Source organism: Diceros bicornis, chromosome 20 (assembly GCF_020826845.1).
Source record: "Diceros bicornis minor isolate mBicDic1 chromosome 20, mDicBic1.mat.cur, whole genome shotgun sequence".
NCBI classification, from domain to species: Eukaryota; Metazoa; Chordata; class Mammalia; order Perissodactyla; family Rhinocerotidae; genus Diceros; species Diceros bicornis.
This window is the reverse complement of record NC_080759.1, coordinates 5,136,592-5,154,343: the sequence shown is the minus strand read 5'-3', so window position 1 is coordinate 5,154,343 and position 17,752 is coordinate 5,136,592. Positions and strand designations below refer to the sequence as shown.

The following is a 17,752-nucleotide window of genomic DNA, read 5'->3' as shown; positions in this document are numbered from 1 at the left end:
GCGCCTAGAATGGCGCCTGGCACACATAAGATGTGCTCGTGGAATATTTACAGAACAGACGGGTGATCAGAATAGAAGGGAACACGTAGGATACACAACATTAAAAAGAAAAATGCACACTCTGTGGCCGGATTACTCAGTAGTTTTTTAAAACGTCTGCACAACAAATGACGATTGATCTTTGTATTAGGTATACAGAAGACAGAAATAGGCTACACGTGTTGGCACAGGGCCAGGCTGTACAGCCCAATTAATTTCTTGCTGATGATATCAGAGAAGAAGAGGAACTGAAACGCATTCAGCAGGCGCAGCCTAGATGTGATTTCTGTGAATTCGCATGGCAGCCCTCCAAGGCAGCTGCATTAGGCCCTTAGCTTGGAGTGATCAGCAAGAAGCCCAAGGTCAATGCCTGAGGGTGGGCAGGACCCCTGCTCCCCCACAACTCTGTGGAGGGAGGGTCTGGGGTCCTGTGGACGGACAGACTGCGGCACATCCAGACGGTGGGGTGCTACTCAGCAATGTGAAGAAATGAGCTCTCAGCCCACGAAAAGACACGGAAGAACCTGAAATGCATACTGCTGAGTGCAAGAAGCCTGTCTGAAAAGGCTGGAGACAGGACGATTCCAGCTATAGGACATCCTAGAAAAGGCAGAGCTATGGAGACAGTGGAGAGACAGGGGTTGCCATGAGTGAAGGGAGGGAGGGAGGATGACACGGAGCACAGGGGAGCTTTAGGGCGGGGTGATGCTGTAATGGTGCCTACGGGATACTGAGCATCCATCCAGACCCACAGAAGCACAACACCCAGAGTGGAACCCCACGGAAATGGTGGACTTGAGTTAATCATGACGTGTCAACACTGTCTTGTCAATGTAACAACTGTAGCACGCCAAGGCAGGATGCTAAAAAGGGGGAAAACTGGGCGTGTGTGGGGGGGAGGGAGTGTATGGGAACTCCCTGTACCACCTGTTCAATATTTCTGTAAACTAAAACTACTCTAAGAAATATAATAATTTATATTATTAATGAAAGAATATTTAATTATTTAAGATTATTAAACTAAAATTTATCGTTTAAAATTATTTAATTACAGTAGTCCCCTCTTAACTGAAGTTTCGATTTCTGTGGTTTCAGTTACCCACAGTCTGAAAATAACACTATGTCACAGTGCCCATGTCATCTGCCTCCCCACACCTCATCACACAGGCACCGCGTCACCTCACATCAGCTGTCACAGTGCCCACGTCATCCGCCTCCCCCCACCTCATCACACAGGCACCACCTCACATCAGCTGTCACAGTGCCCACGTCATCCATCTCCCCCCACCTCATCACACAGGCACCGCGTCACCTCACATCAGCTGTCACAGTGCCCACGTCATCCGCCTCCCCCCACCTCATCACACAGGCACCGCGTCACCTCACATCAGCTGTCACAGTGCCCACGTCATCCGCCTCCCCCCACCTCATCACACAGGCACCGCGTCACCTCACATCAGCTGTCACAGTGCCCACGTCATCCGCCTCCCCCCACCTCATCACACAGGCACCACCTCACATCAGCTGTCACAGCGCCCACGTCATCCATCTCCCCCCACCTCATCACACAGGCACCGCATCACCTCACATCAGCACAAGGGGAAGGAGGAGGACAGCACAACAGGATATTTTGAGAGAGAGACCACATTCACACCGCTTTTATTATGGTATATTGTTCTAATTGCTATTTTATTAATAGTTATTGTTGTTACTCTTACTGTGCCTAATTTATGAACTAAACTTTATCATAGGTGTGTATGTATAGGAAAAAGCAGTCTATATAGCGTTCAGTACTATCCGTGGTTTCAAGCATCCACTGGGGGTCTTGGAACATATCCCCCACGGATGAGTGCATAATATACTGCATTATAACATCTTATTAAATTAAGAAAAAAAGAAAAGAAAGCAGAGTCCTAGACCCCAACCCCGGAGGTGCAGACCCCTGAGCCCATGTGCTGCCCCAGCCCTCACCAGATGACACCGGTTATGCTATGTTCTGAGACATGGATGTGTCTTGTCCTAAAACCCCGAGAGCAAGCGATGCTGCATGGTTACTTCCGCTGGCCCTGCTTCCAGAAGGCTCAACCACGGTGATCCATCGATGGCTTCTGTGGGTTATGGCCAACGGGGACACTGGATGGAGGGCGTTACCACCCCCGCTGCCCCCACGGCAGTGCCAGGTGGCCCCCTCCGAACGACGACCACCTTGGGGCCCCTCCCCTTGCCTCACTGTCCCCTGGCCCAGTGCTGCACTACACCTTGCTGGCTTCCTTCCACCCTGCCAGCCCCCAAAAACACCCTACCATGAACTGTTCAGTTTGATCACACCATCCTTTTTTTTCTGTGACCTGGAGTAGACATCAAGAGTGTATTAATCAGGTTTTTTTATTTTCTATATTCTAGGGCTTTGACACTGGAGCCTGGCTGACCCTGGAGGCACTGCTCCTCCCAGTGCTAGCCAATTCCTCCAGAGGGCAAGGGACTCTCCTACGTGCATGCCTGCCACGTGTAAACCAATCCCTCCAGATCCCAACCCCCACCACCTGTTATGGGGCTTTCACTCAGGGCCACTACCCTCCTGCCCTGATCACTCCAGGGCCAAGAACCAGAAAACCAGGGTAGCCCCCATGCCCCAGAGCTCTGAAATTATTCAAACTAGTCAGTCCTCAGCCTGTTTGCCCTGCCTCGCCCGATCCTTAAAACCATAACAGACCCCCATCCAAGTTTTCCCCTGCTCCCACTGCCTCCCGACCAACCCTGGTGCCTCCCCGTGTGGCCCTGCATGGCTCACAGAGCCTCCTGTTTCTGGAAAACCATGCATGTAACAAACTATCTTCTCGACGGCAGTCCCCCCCGCTGGACCTGAACAATAAAACTCATGCAGAGGGCCCCTCCCCTGCCCTGCCCCGCTCACCTCCAGCACAGGGCCGGCGCCCAGGATGGTCCTCTCAACGCCGCTGGCGTAGCCCTTCTGGCTCAGTGCAGTGAGGCAGTGAATCAGGAAGTTGGTGCTCTGCGTCTTCCCAGACCCACTCTCACCAGAGATCACGATGCACTGATTGACGTGCTTCCGGAGCATGGCATAGTAGGCCACGTCGGCCAGCGCAAACACGTGTGGCTCCAGCTTGCCCAGCTGCTGGTTCTCATACATCTTCACGTACTTGGGGTTGTAGATGGGGAGGAACTTGAAGGGGTTGACGGCCACGAGGATGCTCCCCGCGTACGTGTAGATCTTCTGCTGCAGGAAGCGGTGCTTGAGGTTCTTCAGGAGGTTGGCCTCCGTCAGCTCGGGGAGGTTGCACAGGTCATCAAAGTCCGCCTGCTGCCGGGGCAGGAGGCCGCGCTCCACCAGGCGCCGGGTGGCTGTGGCCTGGGCCACCAGCTGCATGTGCACGTACTTGATGGTCCCGTCCGCATCGCGCTCCTGCAGCAGGAAGTAGTAGCCGTCCTCCTGTGGGTGCTCGTCCTGCGCCCTCCGTGGCCACAGCAGCACGCGGTGCACGGGTGAGTCGTTGGCGTCCAGCACCCACTCCTCCCCGCCTGTCTCCTTGACCTCCACCAGCACGTAGCGCTTGGAGCTGTCCAGCCGCAGGCTGGCAACGGCATCCTGGATGACGTCGGATGTGGTGCTGTCCTTGGTGGCGGTCACGCGGCAGGAGGCCTGGCTCTCGCTGGTGGCCAGCTGCGGGTAGATGTGCAGGTGGTAGGCCGCCTGCCCCCGGCAGCCAGAGCTGCCCGCCTCGTTCACACTCATCCTGCCAGCCACCCGGCCTCAGCATGCCTCCCGGGCTCGGGGTGCACGTCCTGGACCTGGAAGGGAGGTGGTGGCACAGTTGGGGGGAGTGGTGGTGGGACACACCAACGCCTGATGGGGTTCTCCTGAAAAGCCAGAGGGGCGGAAGAGCCTCTGTCTGGCCTTAAACATGACCTTTGGACCCAAGGACTGTGGCTCTAGCAGAGTGACATCACCAGAACCCCCAAGATCAAACCCTTCCCCTGGAGTTCACTCCACCCCAGCCTGTCCCCCACCCAGAGTCAGCGTCTCAATCCTCAAGGCCAATGGCCACGACCATGTCTCAGCTAAGTCTTTCCCAGCCCGTGTCCTTCCCGGCCTCTCCTCTTGAACAAAATCTCCCCTGGCAGCTCCCCAAGGAATGAAGCCCCACGAGCCTTGGTTATGCCCCTCCTCCCACACACAAGGGGCAGTGTGAGGTGTATGGGGACAAGCAAGACCAAACCTGCTGCTAAACCTAAGGTCCCTGAAACCCCACAGAGAAGGATGAAGTCAGGCAGAGCCCTCAAAGACTCGCTCGAGGGAAGTGCTCAGAGTACCTTTGTTTCTAAAACCCCAAACCCTATTCTAATCATGACAAGACCATCAGAGAGACCCAGGTCGGGGGCATCCTGCAGGACGCCCGGCCAGGCCTCCCCAAGACCGCCAAGGTCACGAGCAGCAGGAAAGACAGAGGAGCCGTCCCAGACCAGAGGAGACTGGGGAGACGTGACGGCTGAACGCAGTGGGGTTCCCCGTGAGGACGGGGTCCTCGAGCAGAGAGAGGACACACGTGGAAGCACTGGGACATTCGAATAATGTCAGGAGGTCATTAATAACAGTGTACCGATGTCAGTTTCTTAGTTGTGACAGATGCGCCCTGAGAATGTAAGACGTTCACATTCAGGGAAGCTGGGTGAGGAGCTTAGAAGACTCTCTGTATGGTCTTTGCAACTTTTCTGTAAATCTAAAATGACTCCAACAGAAAATGTTTTTATTTAAAAAAATGGCAATTACTACCGAAGACGTTGCGGGAAAAAGAGAAAACGCAGCCAATGCGGGCAACAACTCATTTTGTGTCTTGGAGCAAGAGGCATAAATGCAGTGTGGGCCACATGCCGGCTCACTACGTACTACCCAAGAGTGGCCAAGGATACACAGATGAAACACACCTTGGCTCGAAGCCTGGCAGGAGAAGCTGATATGCAAACAAACGTGAGAGTGCATCACCGTGCATGAGAAAATATTATCCCCAAGAGCCAGAGAAGGCTTTAGGGGAGCAGCAACATCTAAGAGGGGTTCTGAAAGATGAAGAAGAGTTTGTTCAACAGGAAGGCAAAGGAAGGATGAGGGTGTGGCAGGCCCACCCGTTGTTTTTGTAAATAACATCTTGTTCATTTACAAAATTGTCTGTTCATTTACATATTGTCTATGGCTGCTTTGTTATAACAGCAGAACTGAATAGTTGTGAGGGAGATAGTAACCTGAAGGCCTGGAAAGCTGAACATATTTATTTTCCAGCCCTTTACAGAAAAGGTTTGCCAACCTCTGCCCTAGACAGAAGCATGACTCAGCACTATGAGCGTTAGGGGCCACAGAGGCAGAGATGATTTGGGCTCTGGGAAACAGAGTCCCACAGCAGTGTTAGGAGGGTGGTGTGTGTGTGTGTGCGTGGCAGGACACAACTATACAGTATGAAGCCCCTACAATGGTTCACACAGCAGTATGCAGTAGCAACAGGTAGGGAGGTTGAGGGGATGGGAATATTTAATTTCTTAAACTTTCCCCCAAATTATTAAGTAATTTCGTTTATTTCCTTCCAGTTTAATAGATGTTATATATATTTTAATAAAAGTTGGATTGTTCTTTACGGGATATACTGGTCTACATGAATGTTTCTCTGTGTTATGAAATACACTTTGAAACCTGATTTTTAATGGCTTCCTGGGACGCCACTGTACACAGAGAAATCATGAGGTATATGATCCTTCTGCTACCACTGGGCATTTGGTTTCCAATTTCTTGGACACACATCGTCGTGTGCAACCCTGAACATTTCCTGGATTGATTTGCTTACGTGGCATCAGCAGACGAATGGATATGAACAGTACTAAGTGCCTTCATTCAGGCGGGCACAGTGCCCTGCAGAAACGCTGTGTGAAGGTGTGTGGCTCCTCCACTTTAGAGACACTTCGGCAATTTCTTTAGAAGTTAACTATGTGCCTAGCATGTGACCCAGCAGGTCCACTCTTGGCATTACTCAAGAGAAATGAAGCAGGCGTCCGTACTGAGACTGTACATGAACGTCATTTGCAGCACTGTTTCTAAGAGACCCAAACTGGAAACAACCCAAATGTGCATCAACTGGTGGTGCACAAATGAACAAACTGGCCGCGCAAAGGAACACTACACAGCCACAAGAAGGGACCAACCTCTGATCCTCAGAACAGCACGGAACAACTCAAAACAATCTCAGAACATATGTGCTGAGTGAAGAAGCCAGATGAAAAAGAGGACAAACAGACCCAGCAATTCTGCTCCTAGGTATCGAACCAAAAGAACCGAAAACAAACAATCCTTGTACACGCATGTTCACAGCAGCACTAGTCACAATTGCCAAAAGGTGAAAATAACCCAAGTAGCATCCATCAGCTGATGAATGGATAAACAGAATGTGGTCTATGCACACAGCGGAATATTATTCAGCCATGAAAAGGAATGAAGCTCAGACACATGCCACAACGTGCATGAACCTTGGAAACATCATGCTGAGTGAGAGAAGTCAGACACAAAAGGCCACACAGTGTGTGATCCCACGTATATGAAATGTCCAGAACAGGCAAATTCATAGGGACAGAAAGCAGATTAGTGGGTGCCAGGGTCTGGGGCAGGGCGATGGGGAGCGACAGCTCACGGGGACAGGGTTTCCTTTGGGGAGATGGAAATGTTCTGGAACTAGATAGAGGTGACAATTGCATAACGTTGTGAATGTACTAAATGCCACTAACTGTTCACTTTAAAGTGGTGAATTTTATGTTATGTGAATTTCACCTCAATAAAGTTTTAAAAATAGTACATACTGCATGATTCCACGTACATATAATTCTAGAAAATGCAAACCATTCTATAGAGACAGAAAGCTGATTAGTGGCTGTCTGAGGAAGGGGGACAGGGTGGGATGACAAAGGAGCCTGGGGAGACCTTTCAGGCGATAAATGGGTTCACCATCTTGGTGGTGGTGGTGGTCTCACAGAAAATAACTACAATGTAGAGAGCACCAATTACACCTAATAAAGCTGTTTTAAAAAATCATGTGGAATATGAAAGGACCCAGTGCCCCAGGAGTGCATCTTTTTAAAACTTCTCGCTCTCTTTTCAAAATGTCCAAGCCTTAAGCCTAGTCACTGAATTTCTTAGATGCCACAGCAAGGAAACAGTGGGGAAGCTGTGAGCATAACAGGTGTTCAGAGGTACCATGTGGTGCTGCCTGCCTGGCCACCCCCCGACAAGACAAAAGCTAATCACAGAATATTTACGGGTAGCACCATAAGGCCGCGGAAGGTGGATAGTCCATGTGTTTCCAAGCCCCGTGAGAGAGGCAGGAGCCCAAACCGTAGATACGCGCCTTCATCACAGCCACACACATGCACGCTCACAAGCACACACCACACATGGATGTGTGAGCACACACCATGTGCAGGCACGAACACACATGCATGAATACACACTCATATGAACACACTCATGCGCACACACATGCATGCTCAGGTGCACACAGAAAAAGCATACACACAAACATGGACACGTGCATGAACATAGCTTCATAGGAATACAACCACATAAAACACACATGCACACACACAGAGAATAGATGCTCACACACATGCCACACACATGAAAGTACACACAAACCTGGACACATGAGCACACACAGCACCTTCATATGAACACACATATGTACATACACACGCACATCCACAGAGCCAGGGCTTCTGGCAGAGCTGGCCCCTTCTGTGACCTGCACTCGTGGAGCCATGGTGGATGTGCACCATGACTTCCAGAGGCACCATCCAGCTCAAGGCCGAGGGCTCTGGACTGGCTCATGCCCAAGCTGCCAGGATGGGGGCGCTGGAAAGGTCACACGGGATGCGCCTGCATTCTCCTCCCAGCAGACACCGACCTAGAGAGACGTCATCAGAGCCCAACGATGAGATCTTGCTCCTGCTCCCAAGGCCTCTGCCACCTGCCCTGATGAGGGTCAGCTGACGCTCGGATGGACTGCAGGTCACATAGCCAGCGGCACACTGTGCCACCCCATGCCCTCCAGGCCCAGCCGATCATCAGGCGCCCTTGGAGCCCCAGGGGGGATGTTTGCAGCTCTAGGCCCCTTGGTGGGGGGAGCAGGAGACCCCACGATCAGAGACTGGGGGGCCATGGGGGCAGTCATAGGACCAGTGATGCACGCCCCATCCCTAGGCCAGGAGGAAGTAGATAAGGCTTGCTCAAGGCCACTGCTGACTGCCAGGGCTTCGGGGAGGGGGATGGCCAAAGAGAAGGGGCGGGGCAGGGTAGAAACCTGCTGGGGCCACTTGCAGGAGTCCCCACAGGGCCCACCAGCCCTGCCCTGCAGCAGCTGCCCCTCCAGCCTTCGCAGCCCATACAGGCCCACCACCCTGCATCCTGGGAAATTCCTTTGCCCTGACCTGTCTGTGAGGCCTCCCTGCCCGGCCAGCCTCACCTGGCCCTTCTCCCCAGGTAGTCCACACTTGCCTCCCAGAACAGCTCTTTCCCCTCTTCCTTTCTGGTTCGTCTGGGGAAGTACCCTCCCACTGAAACAGCTGCGTGCCTTAAAATCAGAGACACTAACAGATCCTCTCCAGCCCAGGGGAGAGCTGGGTCCCCTCCTCGCTTCCAGCCTGGAGCCAGCCTTGCCTGCACCCACCTGCTCCTCAGTCCACTGTCCCCCTACGCAGTAGAAACCACTCTCCACCCCCCAAAGATGCTGCCAAGCTCCCGCCAGTCACATGTGCTGGCCAGCGGCCTCTCTTAGTCCTGCTCACTTGCTCTGCAGCCCTGGGGATAGCGGCATCACCTGGACCTGCTCCTGTGCAGGGATCCCTCCTGCCCTGCTCCCCAGGCCCCGCCCCTGGGGCCCGTCCACTCTGCTGCACCCCCTCAGGGGCCTCCAGGGACACCAGCCCCACCTCCAGCCCAGCAGGGCCACCTCTCCCTGCCCTGCCCCCAAACACCCAGGGGGCTTGTTCTCTGCTCCTCCCACTGACCACATCCTGTCTGCAGTCACTGTGTCCCCAGAACCACCCTTGCTTCTCACCAGCCAGTCAGGAGGGCCCCCTGTGGACCCCCTGCCTCCATCCTCTGAGCTGCTGCAAGGGAGCCCCTAGAAGCATCGGTCCAGGTGTGGGTATCCCAGCACAAAGACCCTTGGGGGCACCCCATGGCCAGCCTTCAGAGGCCTGGCCATCAGGCCCGATACAGCACAGCCAGCCCTCGTGCCCCATACGAGCTCCCTGGACACCCTCTGGTCACTCCCTACCCAGCCAGGCCCAGGCTCGCAGACCAGACCTCGCATCAGGAAGAAGCGGTGCAAAGCCCCCGGGCCACAGTAGGGCATCTGGTTCCCTCAGCCTGGGCTGCCTCCCTGTGAGCCACTGACCAGGCCTTCAACACTAACCTTGCAGCTGGCCATCCACCCACGCAGCCTCAGGTACCCTGCCCTCCCCTTTCTCATCCGTATCTCAGACTGGGGCCCGCCCACCCTGCTGCCTCCTCCTGGGGCTGTCCTTGCCCTCGACCTCTCTGCCAGCTCCCAGGCAGCTCTGCTCCCGATGCAAAATCTCAGGGTGCACCCTCTCAGATGCAGTGTCCCCTCATTCCACAGGTGGCATCACTTCACCTACAACACTGGGCTGATTGGATTCCCTCTGCCTGGGCCAAAACCATCCTTGCTGCAAGAGACCCCAATCCATTCCGAAGAAGCCCACTCAAGTGAGAGGTCTGCCTGGAGCAGAATGAGAGTGCCTACCTCACAGCATCCTCACCGGCACCGGGTATTAATATTTTTCTCAATCCATGACCATCAGTGGGCACAAAAGAACATCTTATCACTTACATTTCTTAGACTGTCAGGCTGGGTTTTTAAAAAATTATGCATATTACTTGCCCTGCAAACTCAGAAGAGTCTCTAATTAAAATAAACCAGAAACTAGAACAAATTAAAAGAAAAAACTTATGCATATTGAGGAACTATGTTTCTGTAAGTTGTTCATGTCTGTTGCCCATTTTTTCCTATTAAACCATGACTATTCAGCTTATTGTTTTGGAGGAGCTCTTTATATAGGAATGGTATCAATGCTTTGTCAGGTTTGTTGAAACTAATTCATACAAATTTACTTTTGTGTACAGTGTTTTTTGATACAAATATTACCTTTTCCAGGCAATCAGACCTGTGGGTCATTTCTTTTATGATGTCTAACCACCCATTCATCTCCCAGATCTGATTAACATGAAACTACACTTTCTGTTTGCATTCCTCTCCCTCCCCAGATTTATTCTTTACATTTAAGCCCTTATCTATCTGGAAATTATTTTGGAGGCTGTATGAGTTTCCTAAGGCTGCTGTAGCAAACGAGGTAGCTTAAAACAACAGAAATTTATTGCCACACAGTTCCAGAGAAGTCCAAAATCAAGGTGTGGGCAGGGCTGGTTCCTCTGGAGGCTCTGAGAGAGAATCTGTCCCCGGCCTCTCCTGGCTTCTGGCGGCTGCCAGCACCCCTTGGCCTTCCTTGGCTTGTGGCTGCATCACTCCATCTCTGCCTCCATCATCACATAGGGTCCTTCTCTGTCTCTGTGTCCTCTCCTCTTCTTATAAAGACATCAGTTATTGGATCCAGGATGAGCTCATCTTGAGATCTTTAATTCATCTGCAAAGACCTTATTTCCAATCAAGGGCACGTTCTGAGGTTCTGGGTGGATGTGAATTAGGGGACATTAGTCAACTCAGAACGACGGGAGGTGCGGTGAGGACCCGGATGGTCTCTGGAGTGAGGGAACTGTTTCAACACCTTTTATTCAAGAGTCCTTCTCTCCCCTCCCCGGGAGCCTCCTTTGTTTGTTAAATGTCCAATATTAAGTTATTTTACACATGCAGGTCTGCCTCTGGGCTGTTGATGCCTGAATTGTGCCATGCTGTTTTGACTGTCACAGCTTCAGGGGACGTTCTTAAACAGTGACATCTCTCTTGGAGGGGCTAGGCTGTTTCCTCTGGCTTCCAAGCACAGCTTCCTCATTGAGTCTTAACAGAGCCCAAGAGCTGGAAGTCAGCCACTCTGTGGCTTAAGGTCCTGGTAACAAATGGATGTGAAACCTGTGCCCCAAGAAGCCCTGGACTGTGTCTGGATGCAAGGAAGCAGGTCCGGGGCTGAAGAACTGGGGGCAGCAGGTCTCCTGTGGGGACAGCTCAGCCAAGTGGCAGCTGCAGGCTGCAGCCGTGTGCTGCAGGCAGCAGGTCCTGAAAACCTGCGTGTCTGTCCTTGACCCAAACTGTTTCTCCAAGTATCCTGAAGTTAACATGCCCATTCTGCCCTCCAACTGAGGCTTTCTGAAGTGCACGCCCTGTGAACAGAAAGCAACGCCCCTCCCCAAATGGACAGGCTCTGTCTACCCAGAACTCATGGGAGCACTATGCCCTCAGCAACAAACGGACATCAAACTGGCAGAATACAAAATTCCCCGTGGAAAGAGCCAAAAGGTGGAAATGAAATGTCCATCGATGGATGAAGGATAAACAAATGTGGTCCATCCATATAGTAAAATATTATTCAGCCATAAAAAGGAATGAAGCCCTGACACACGCTACAACACAGATGAGCCAAGAAAACATCAGGCTGAGTGAAAGAAGCCAGACACAAAAGCCCACATACTGTATGATTTCACGTATATGAAATGTCCAGAACAGGCAAATCCATAGAGACAGAAAGCAGATTAGTGGGTGCCCAGGGCTGGGGGAGGGGGATGGGAGTGACTGGGAGTGATGGGGTTTCCTTCTGGGGTGATGGGAATGTTCCAGAACTAGATAGAGGTGACGGCTGCACAACACTGTGAATCTACGCAACGTTAATGGCAAACCTTATGTGCATGATAAAAAGAATTCCCGCTGAAAAACCTGAACCGTGAAAACTTAAAAGGTTTTGCAAAGGCCACACTGGCACAAGCTCTGCATGCTGAGAAGACCTGCACCTCAATTTGGGGCCTTTCTCTCGTGCTCTTGGAGAAAGGAGGTGCAGGGAAGACGGGGTGGCAACCAAAAATTAGGCCCTAGGAGTGAGTGGACAAATGTGAAGGAGCTGCTCTCAAGGCCTGGCCAAGGCCCATGCACGAAAAGCAAGGTTCTGCCTATCAGCTCAGCGAACGATTCGGAATTCACTGGAAAATAAGGCGCATGGCGCCTCCAGAAAGTGTAGCTTAACCACTTGGTTTATATAAGGCTCTAATTTGAAGCCACATGTTTATGGGATGAAATCATTCTTGAGCTGCAAGAAGGCTGGCATCACAGCAGGACCATTCAGGAAGCGCTGTTTAGAACTCAGCGCGCTTCCAATTTCCACGCACGTTTCCTGGAGCCCTTAGAAAGTGGAGGAAATGATCACATGAAGTTATCGGCAAGATGGACAGGCTGAGAAACAGCTACAAAAGACGTGCATTTCTCAGCCTTGGCAGCTCAGAGCTGGAGGGCAACTGAGGGTTTAGATTGGGATGAGGCAGCCACAAGCCATGGAAAGCCTGGCACCCCAGAAGCTGGAAGAGGCCAAGGATCCCTCCCATCCTTGAGCCTTTACGGGGAGCCAAGACCCTGCGGATGTCTTGATTTTAGACTTCTGGCCTCCAGAACTGTGAGAGAATAAATTTCTGTTGTTCAAGCCACTCAGGTTGTGGTACCAGTTTATAGCAGCCCCAGGACACGAGTTCAGGTGTGCAGTGCAGAAAATGCTGGATGCTCTGAGCGAGGCCGTGATCAGCAAGGGCTACCGCCTTTCTTCTGCTTTATTTGAACACCCCGGAGAAGCCCATCCCAAATACCCTCTCATGGCTGTCCCCTTCTTCCCTAAGCCGGCCCCCCAGGCCTTCCAGTCTGGCCCAACAGGTCTGAGCCCTGAAGAAAGCCCCTCCTCCAGGCATGTGCTGGGGCCTCACGTTCCATTCATCTGCCCTCCAGGCCAATCCCTCTCCCTGAGATCTGCGGCTTTGTACTCTGTCCCCTCTGTACTCTGTCCCCCCTGAGGCTGCCTTCTTTCAACAACCTCCCAGTCAACAAACGTTTCTCCAGTGCCCACCCTGAGTAGAGCCGGTGCCAGGCACAGGAGATTGGGAACATGGAGGCGTCTGACCTTCAGGGAACTCGATGACAACCCAGCCCACGAACAGAGAGGTGTTTGCGACAGCGACAGTGCTTTGGAAAGGAAAAGTCCAGGCTGTGTGTGAGAGCAGTGGTTCTTACCCAGGGGCATTCTGCCTCACCCCGGGGACACTTGGCCATGGCTGGAGACATTTTTGGTCCAGCCATTTTTGGTCGTCACTACTGGGGGAATGGGGAAGTACTACTGGCATCTGGCGGGTGGAGGCCAGGGATGCTGCTCAACATCCCACAGTGCACAGAGAATGATCCAGCCCTAGACATCAGTGGTGCCTTGGTGGGGAAGCTGGGGACGGCAACTGACCAGGGCAGCACAGTCATTTTGGACCAACTGAGGGGAGGGAAGCACTCAGAGGGGAACAGTTGCTGAAGCCTGTGCAGCGGGAGGGAGGGGGCAGACGGGTCGAGTGCTTGGCGATGGCAGACCAGGCGAGGCCAGTGAGCGCCAAGGGCAGGGGCAGCCAGGGCTGACCTCTGAACAAGGGGACCAGTGTGGTTGGCAGGGCTGAGGCTGGAGGGGGAAGGGCTGAGGTCAGGAAGGCCAGATCCCACAGGGCCTTGAGGATGTGGGATGGAGTTCAGATTTTCATGCAAGTCCAATGGAGCGTCCTGGCTGGTTGGAGGCAGGGAGCACTGGGACATCAGTGACATCAGGAAGGGGTCAGCCAGGGCAAGTGTGGGAAGTGGACTACAAGGGGCCATTCAGCGGCTCTTGCAGGTGCCTGGGGCAGGGGGACTGATGGTGGCTCAGGTCAGGCCTATGGGATGCAGGTGGGTTCTGGTTACAGGGGAGGGTAGATCTGCAAGGCCCTGTGGGGGGCTGGGCTCTGGGTCTTTCCTGGGTGACCAGTGGGCTCCTACAGACACAACAGGCTGCCAGGTGGGAGGACAACCCTTCAGAACTCCTCTCCAAAGCACAAAGTCCACCTGTCACAAGCCACCTTGAGAAGATCCTATGGGCAGAGCCACAGCGACAACACACAAAAGCCCCGCTTGAGACCACAGCCAAATGGCCCCCAGAGAACACGGGAGCCCCCTCTGCTTTTAAAGGCAGTCTGGATCCTCGCAGACTCCGACTGGGGCTCTGAGGAGGTCTCTGGGCCAGCCTGCTCATGGGGGACAGAATGGGGCTGCTCCTTGGCTGGAGCACTCAGTGTGGGTGAGCTGCTCTGGTCCACAGGAACCCCCCCGACCCTGGGAACATGTCCCTGTGGACCCCCGTAACAGGCCCTCAAACACTTCGCCTGGGAGTGGATTCTGCTTCACCAGGTGCAATGCGGGAGTTAGCCTCCAACACCCGCCAAGCTTTTAGTCTCCTGCCTGGAACCTGGAACAAAGCAGCTGCTCAATAAACACTGACCATTTCTCACCTATTATCACCTCACAATCCACTGGTCGCCTCCCACCAAGAGCCCTCCATTCCAGTTCCTTCCATAATGTGCTCTTTGACTTGTCCCTCCAAGTGGCCCATCAGCCTGCTGGTTCTAACTTCAAAATGGCACTGGTTTGTTCTGACAAGACTTGCTCTTTTAATCCATTTACTAAGGTAGAATTCACATACCATACAATTCACCTGTTAGCATGGTCATGAAAACGTGCAATTGTTACCATAGTCCATTTTAGAACATTTCCATCACCTCAAAAAGAGACCCTGGACCCTTGAGCCATAACCCTGCGCCCCCAACAAGACCCCTCGGTCCATCTTGTTTTCATTCCTGTGGACCTGCCTTTGTTGCCAGTCCCGACCCTGTCTCTCCAATGCTTCTGGCTGCAGCGTGGGTCCTTTCTGACCCCAGGGTCGCCCCCTCCCGTCCGCCTGTGACACTGGGCCTCACGGCCTTCATACGGGCAAGGGCTCCTTTTCCTAGCCATGAAGCCCACTCTCTGCCCAGTTCCTATGAAAGACCACGAGGATCTGGTTCCACTTTCAGACCCAATGAGATCTCCCATCACCCACGTGGCCGACTGCCCAGGGTTCTGCCCTGTCAACTTTTTGGTGACGGTCACCAAACGGCTCCCCTCCCAGTCTATCCATGCACAGTCACAGAGGTAGAGGGTATAAAGGTGTCCCTGTGGCCAGCCACAGGCCTGACACACCACGTTTCCTGCCCTAGAGCTTGGCGTTCTCTCACACAGCGGCTCTCACCCGGGCCAACTCTGGCCCCAGGGGGCATCTGGCAAGGACTGCAGACAGTTTTGGTTGTCCCAACTAGGGGAGGGGATGCTCTTGGCATCTGGTGGGTGGAGACCAGGGATGCTTCTCAGCACCCTACAGTGCACAGGATGGCCCCCATAACAGAGAATGATTCCGCCCAGATGTCAGCAGTGCTGAGGTGAAGAAATGCTGTGTTCATTATTTTGAAAAAAGACTGATTTAGTTCCTAGCTTAAACTACACACCAGAATAAACTCCCAATGGGGTTAGATGGTATAAACCAGGGTGACGTACCCCAGGGTCTGACTGAGTCACCCCCTCTCTCCCTCCCGCTCAGTGTGTGTGTTTAAATGTGGGCAGCATCCTAGGCCCTCAGTAGGTCAGATCCTTGTGGGATGACTGCCCCAGCTGCTGGGGCCTAGAGACACCTGCCCCTGTTCTGGACACTTTCTCCACCCCAGGACACCCCGTCCCTTAGCTTACCCATCTTTATCTTCTCCCGTCCCTGCTAAACCAGGGGCAGACTCCCTCGGGACCACCAAGGGTCTATGGGTCAGCTCACCTCTTGCACTTTCTTTGTGTCACTCAACCCGCCCCTGATAAACAGCATCTCCACATGACAGCAGAGGACCCTGGTGATCTTCCCAAGCAGTGCCCAGGAATCCCGGCACGCCTGCCAGGAAATGAAAGCCCCGGGTGCATCCCAGAGACCTGGGAAGCAAAATCTCGAACGTCACCCCTCGGCTCCTCTGGTTCCACCTGGCCCAGAACGGGACAGAGACGCTCTGAGAGATGAGTGGGAAAACCATAGCAAAGCCCCAGGCAGTTCTGTTGATGACATGCTGCACTGACTTCACTTGAGAGGAAGTAGCAGACTTGGAGGAGATAACCCATGTCAGGGCTCTCGGGCCTTCCTCTTCCTCCATCAGCAAGCTCAACCCACGCCCAGGCTCCTGTCATAAGCTCGCCCGGTGCCGGGCACTTCACAGCTCTCACCAGGCTGGTAATCTGACTTCCGTATGTGTGACTCCTGGCTGGACATCTGCGCTCCGGGCAAAGAGACGAGGGCTATTTCTGCTCCCTCAGTATCCCTGAGAGCTAACTCTGTACCTGGCTCGTTAATACTTTGGGCTGAACGATTTTCAGATCTTCTAGAAACTTCTTTTGTCCAATCACCTGTGGTAGCAGCCAGTTTGAAGTCACTCCATTAACGGAGTTGCTTTTGGATCCCCCTGCCCTGACCATGGCAATACCGAGAACAGAGACCCTGGATTATCGAACTTGGCCAGTCCTCCGCTCAGTGGGCACACCTGGCCTCCCAGGCCTGGCCCTAAATACACCCCTTGTAAAGTCCCATGAGATCTGTTTCTCCCGAGCTGGGTCCGTGCCTATCTACCGTCACCCCGAGTATAAGGACATGTGCGAGATCTGGAAAATTCCCTAACAGGGTGCATCCACAGTTCATGTGGCCAACCTGCCCATCCCTCCCAAAATGTTTATTTAAATGAGGGAGACAAAACAAAATGAACTTACTCTCTATTGGTATGACTATTCAACCAAAATTCCTTTACAAAATAAAAATAAAATTTGTCCCTTACCCAGTGTTATGGGCTGAATTGTACCCCCCGCCCCATTCACATGTTGAAGTCCTAACCCCTGCGCCTTCGGAATGTGACTGTATTCGAAGACAGGGCCTTTCAGGAGCTGATTTAGTTAAAATGAGGTGGTCAGGGTGGGCCCTGATCCAGTAGGACTGGTGTCCTTACAAGAGGAAACTCGGACACGGACCTGCACAGAGGGAAGACGACGTGAAGACACAGGGAGAAGACGGCCAGCTACGAGCCAAGGAGAGAGGCCTGAACTGATGCTTCCGTCGTGGCCCTCGGGCGGAACCAGCCCTGCCCACACCTTGACCTTGGACCTCTGGCCTGTAGATCCACGAGACAATACACTTCTGTTGCTTACGCTGCCCAGTCTGTGGTACTTGGTAAGGGCAGCCCCGGGAACCTCGTTCACCTGGCGGTGACAGTAAGGAAACGCCTGTAGCTGGGCTCCCTCTTGCACGCACGAGCCCGTGAAGTAGGGCAGAGCTGGGATGTAAACGGATGAGTCAGACCCGGACAGCTTATTCATTGCTCCCACGAACCCACAGGCCGAACCCCTGAATCACTACGTTATTTATCATCAGGCTCAGAAAGTCTCGATGAGGAAATGAGTAGAACCTAAACTCATCAGCTGCGTTTCTGAGACATGCCTAATTTCCGAGGCCCTTTCTGGGCCAAACTGAGAACTGAAGAGGTGAAGAGCCGGGCAGCCAGCTGGCTCATCGGGGGCCCGCAGCGCTCAGACAGAGCCCT

At 53.1% G+C, this 17,752-nt stretch overlaps 1 protein-coding gene across 8 annotated transcripts in view; it reads right to left on the bottom strand.

Moving 5' to 3' along the window:
* Positions 1-17,752, bottom strand: part of MYO9B (myosin IXB) — an 86,899-nt gene that overhangs the window by 65,356 nt on the left and 3,791 nt on the right. For all 8 annotated transcript variants that reach the window (XM_058563650.1, XM_058563651.1, XM_058563654.1 and 5 more), the window contains exon 2: positions 2,954-3,849. In XM_058563650.1, the coding sequence (XP_058419633.1) occupies positions 2,954-3,793 (840 nt within the window). In that variant the 5' untranslated portion in view covers positions 3,794-3,849. The remainder of the gene's footprint in view (positions 1-2,953; positions 3,850-17,752) is intronic.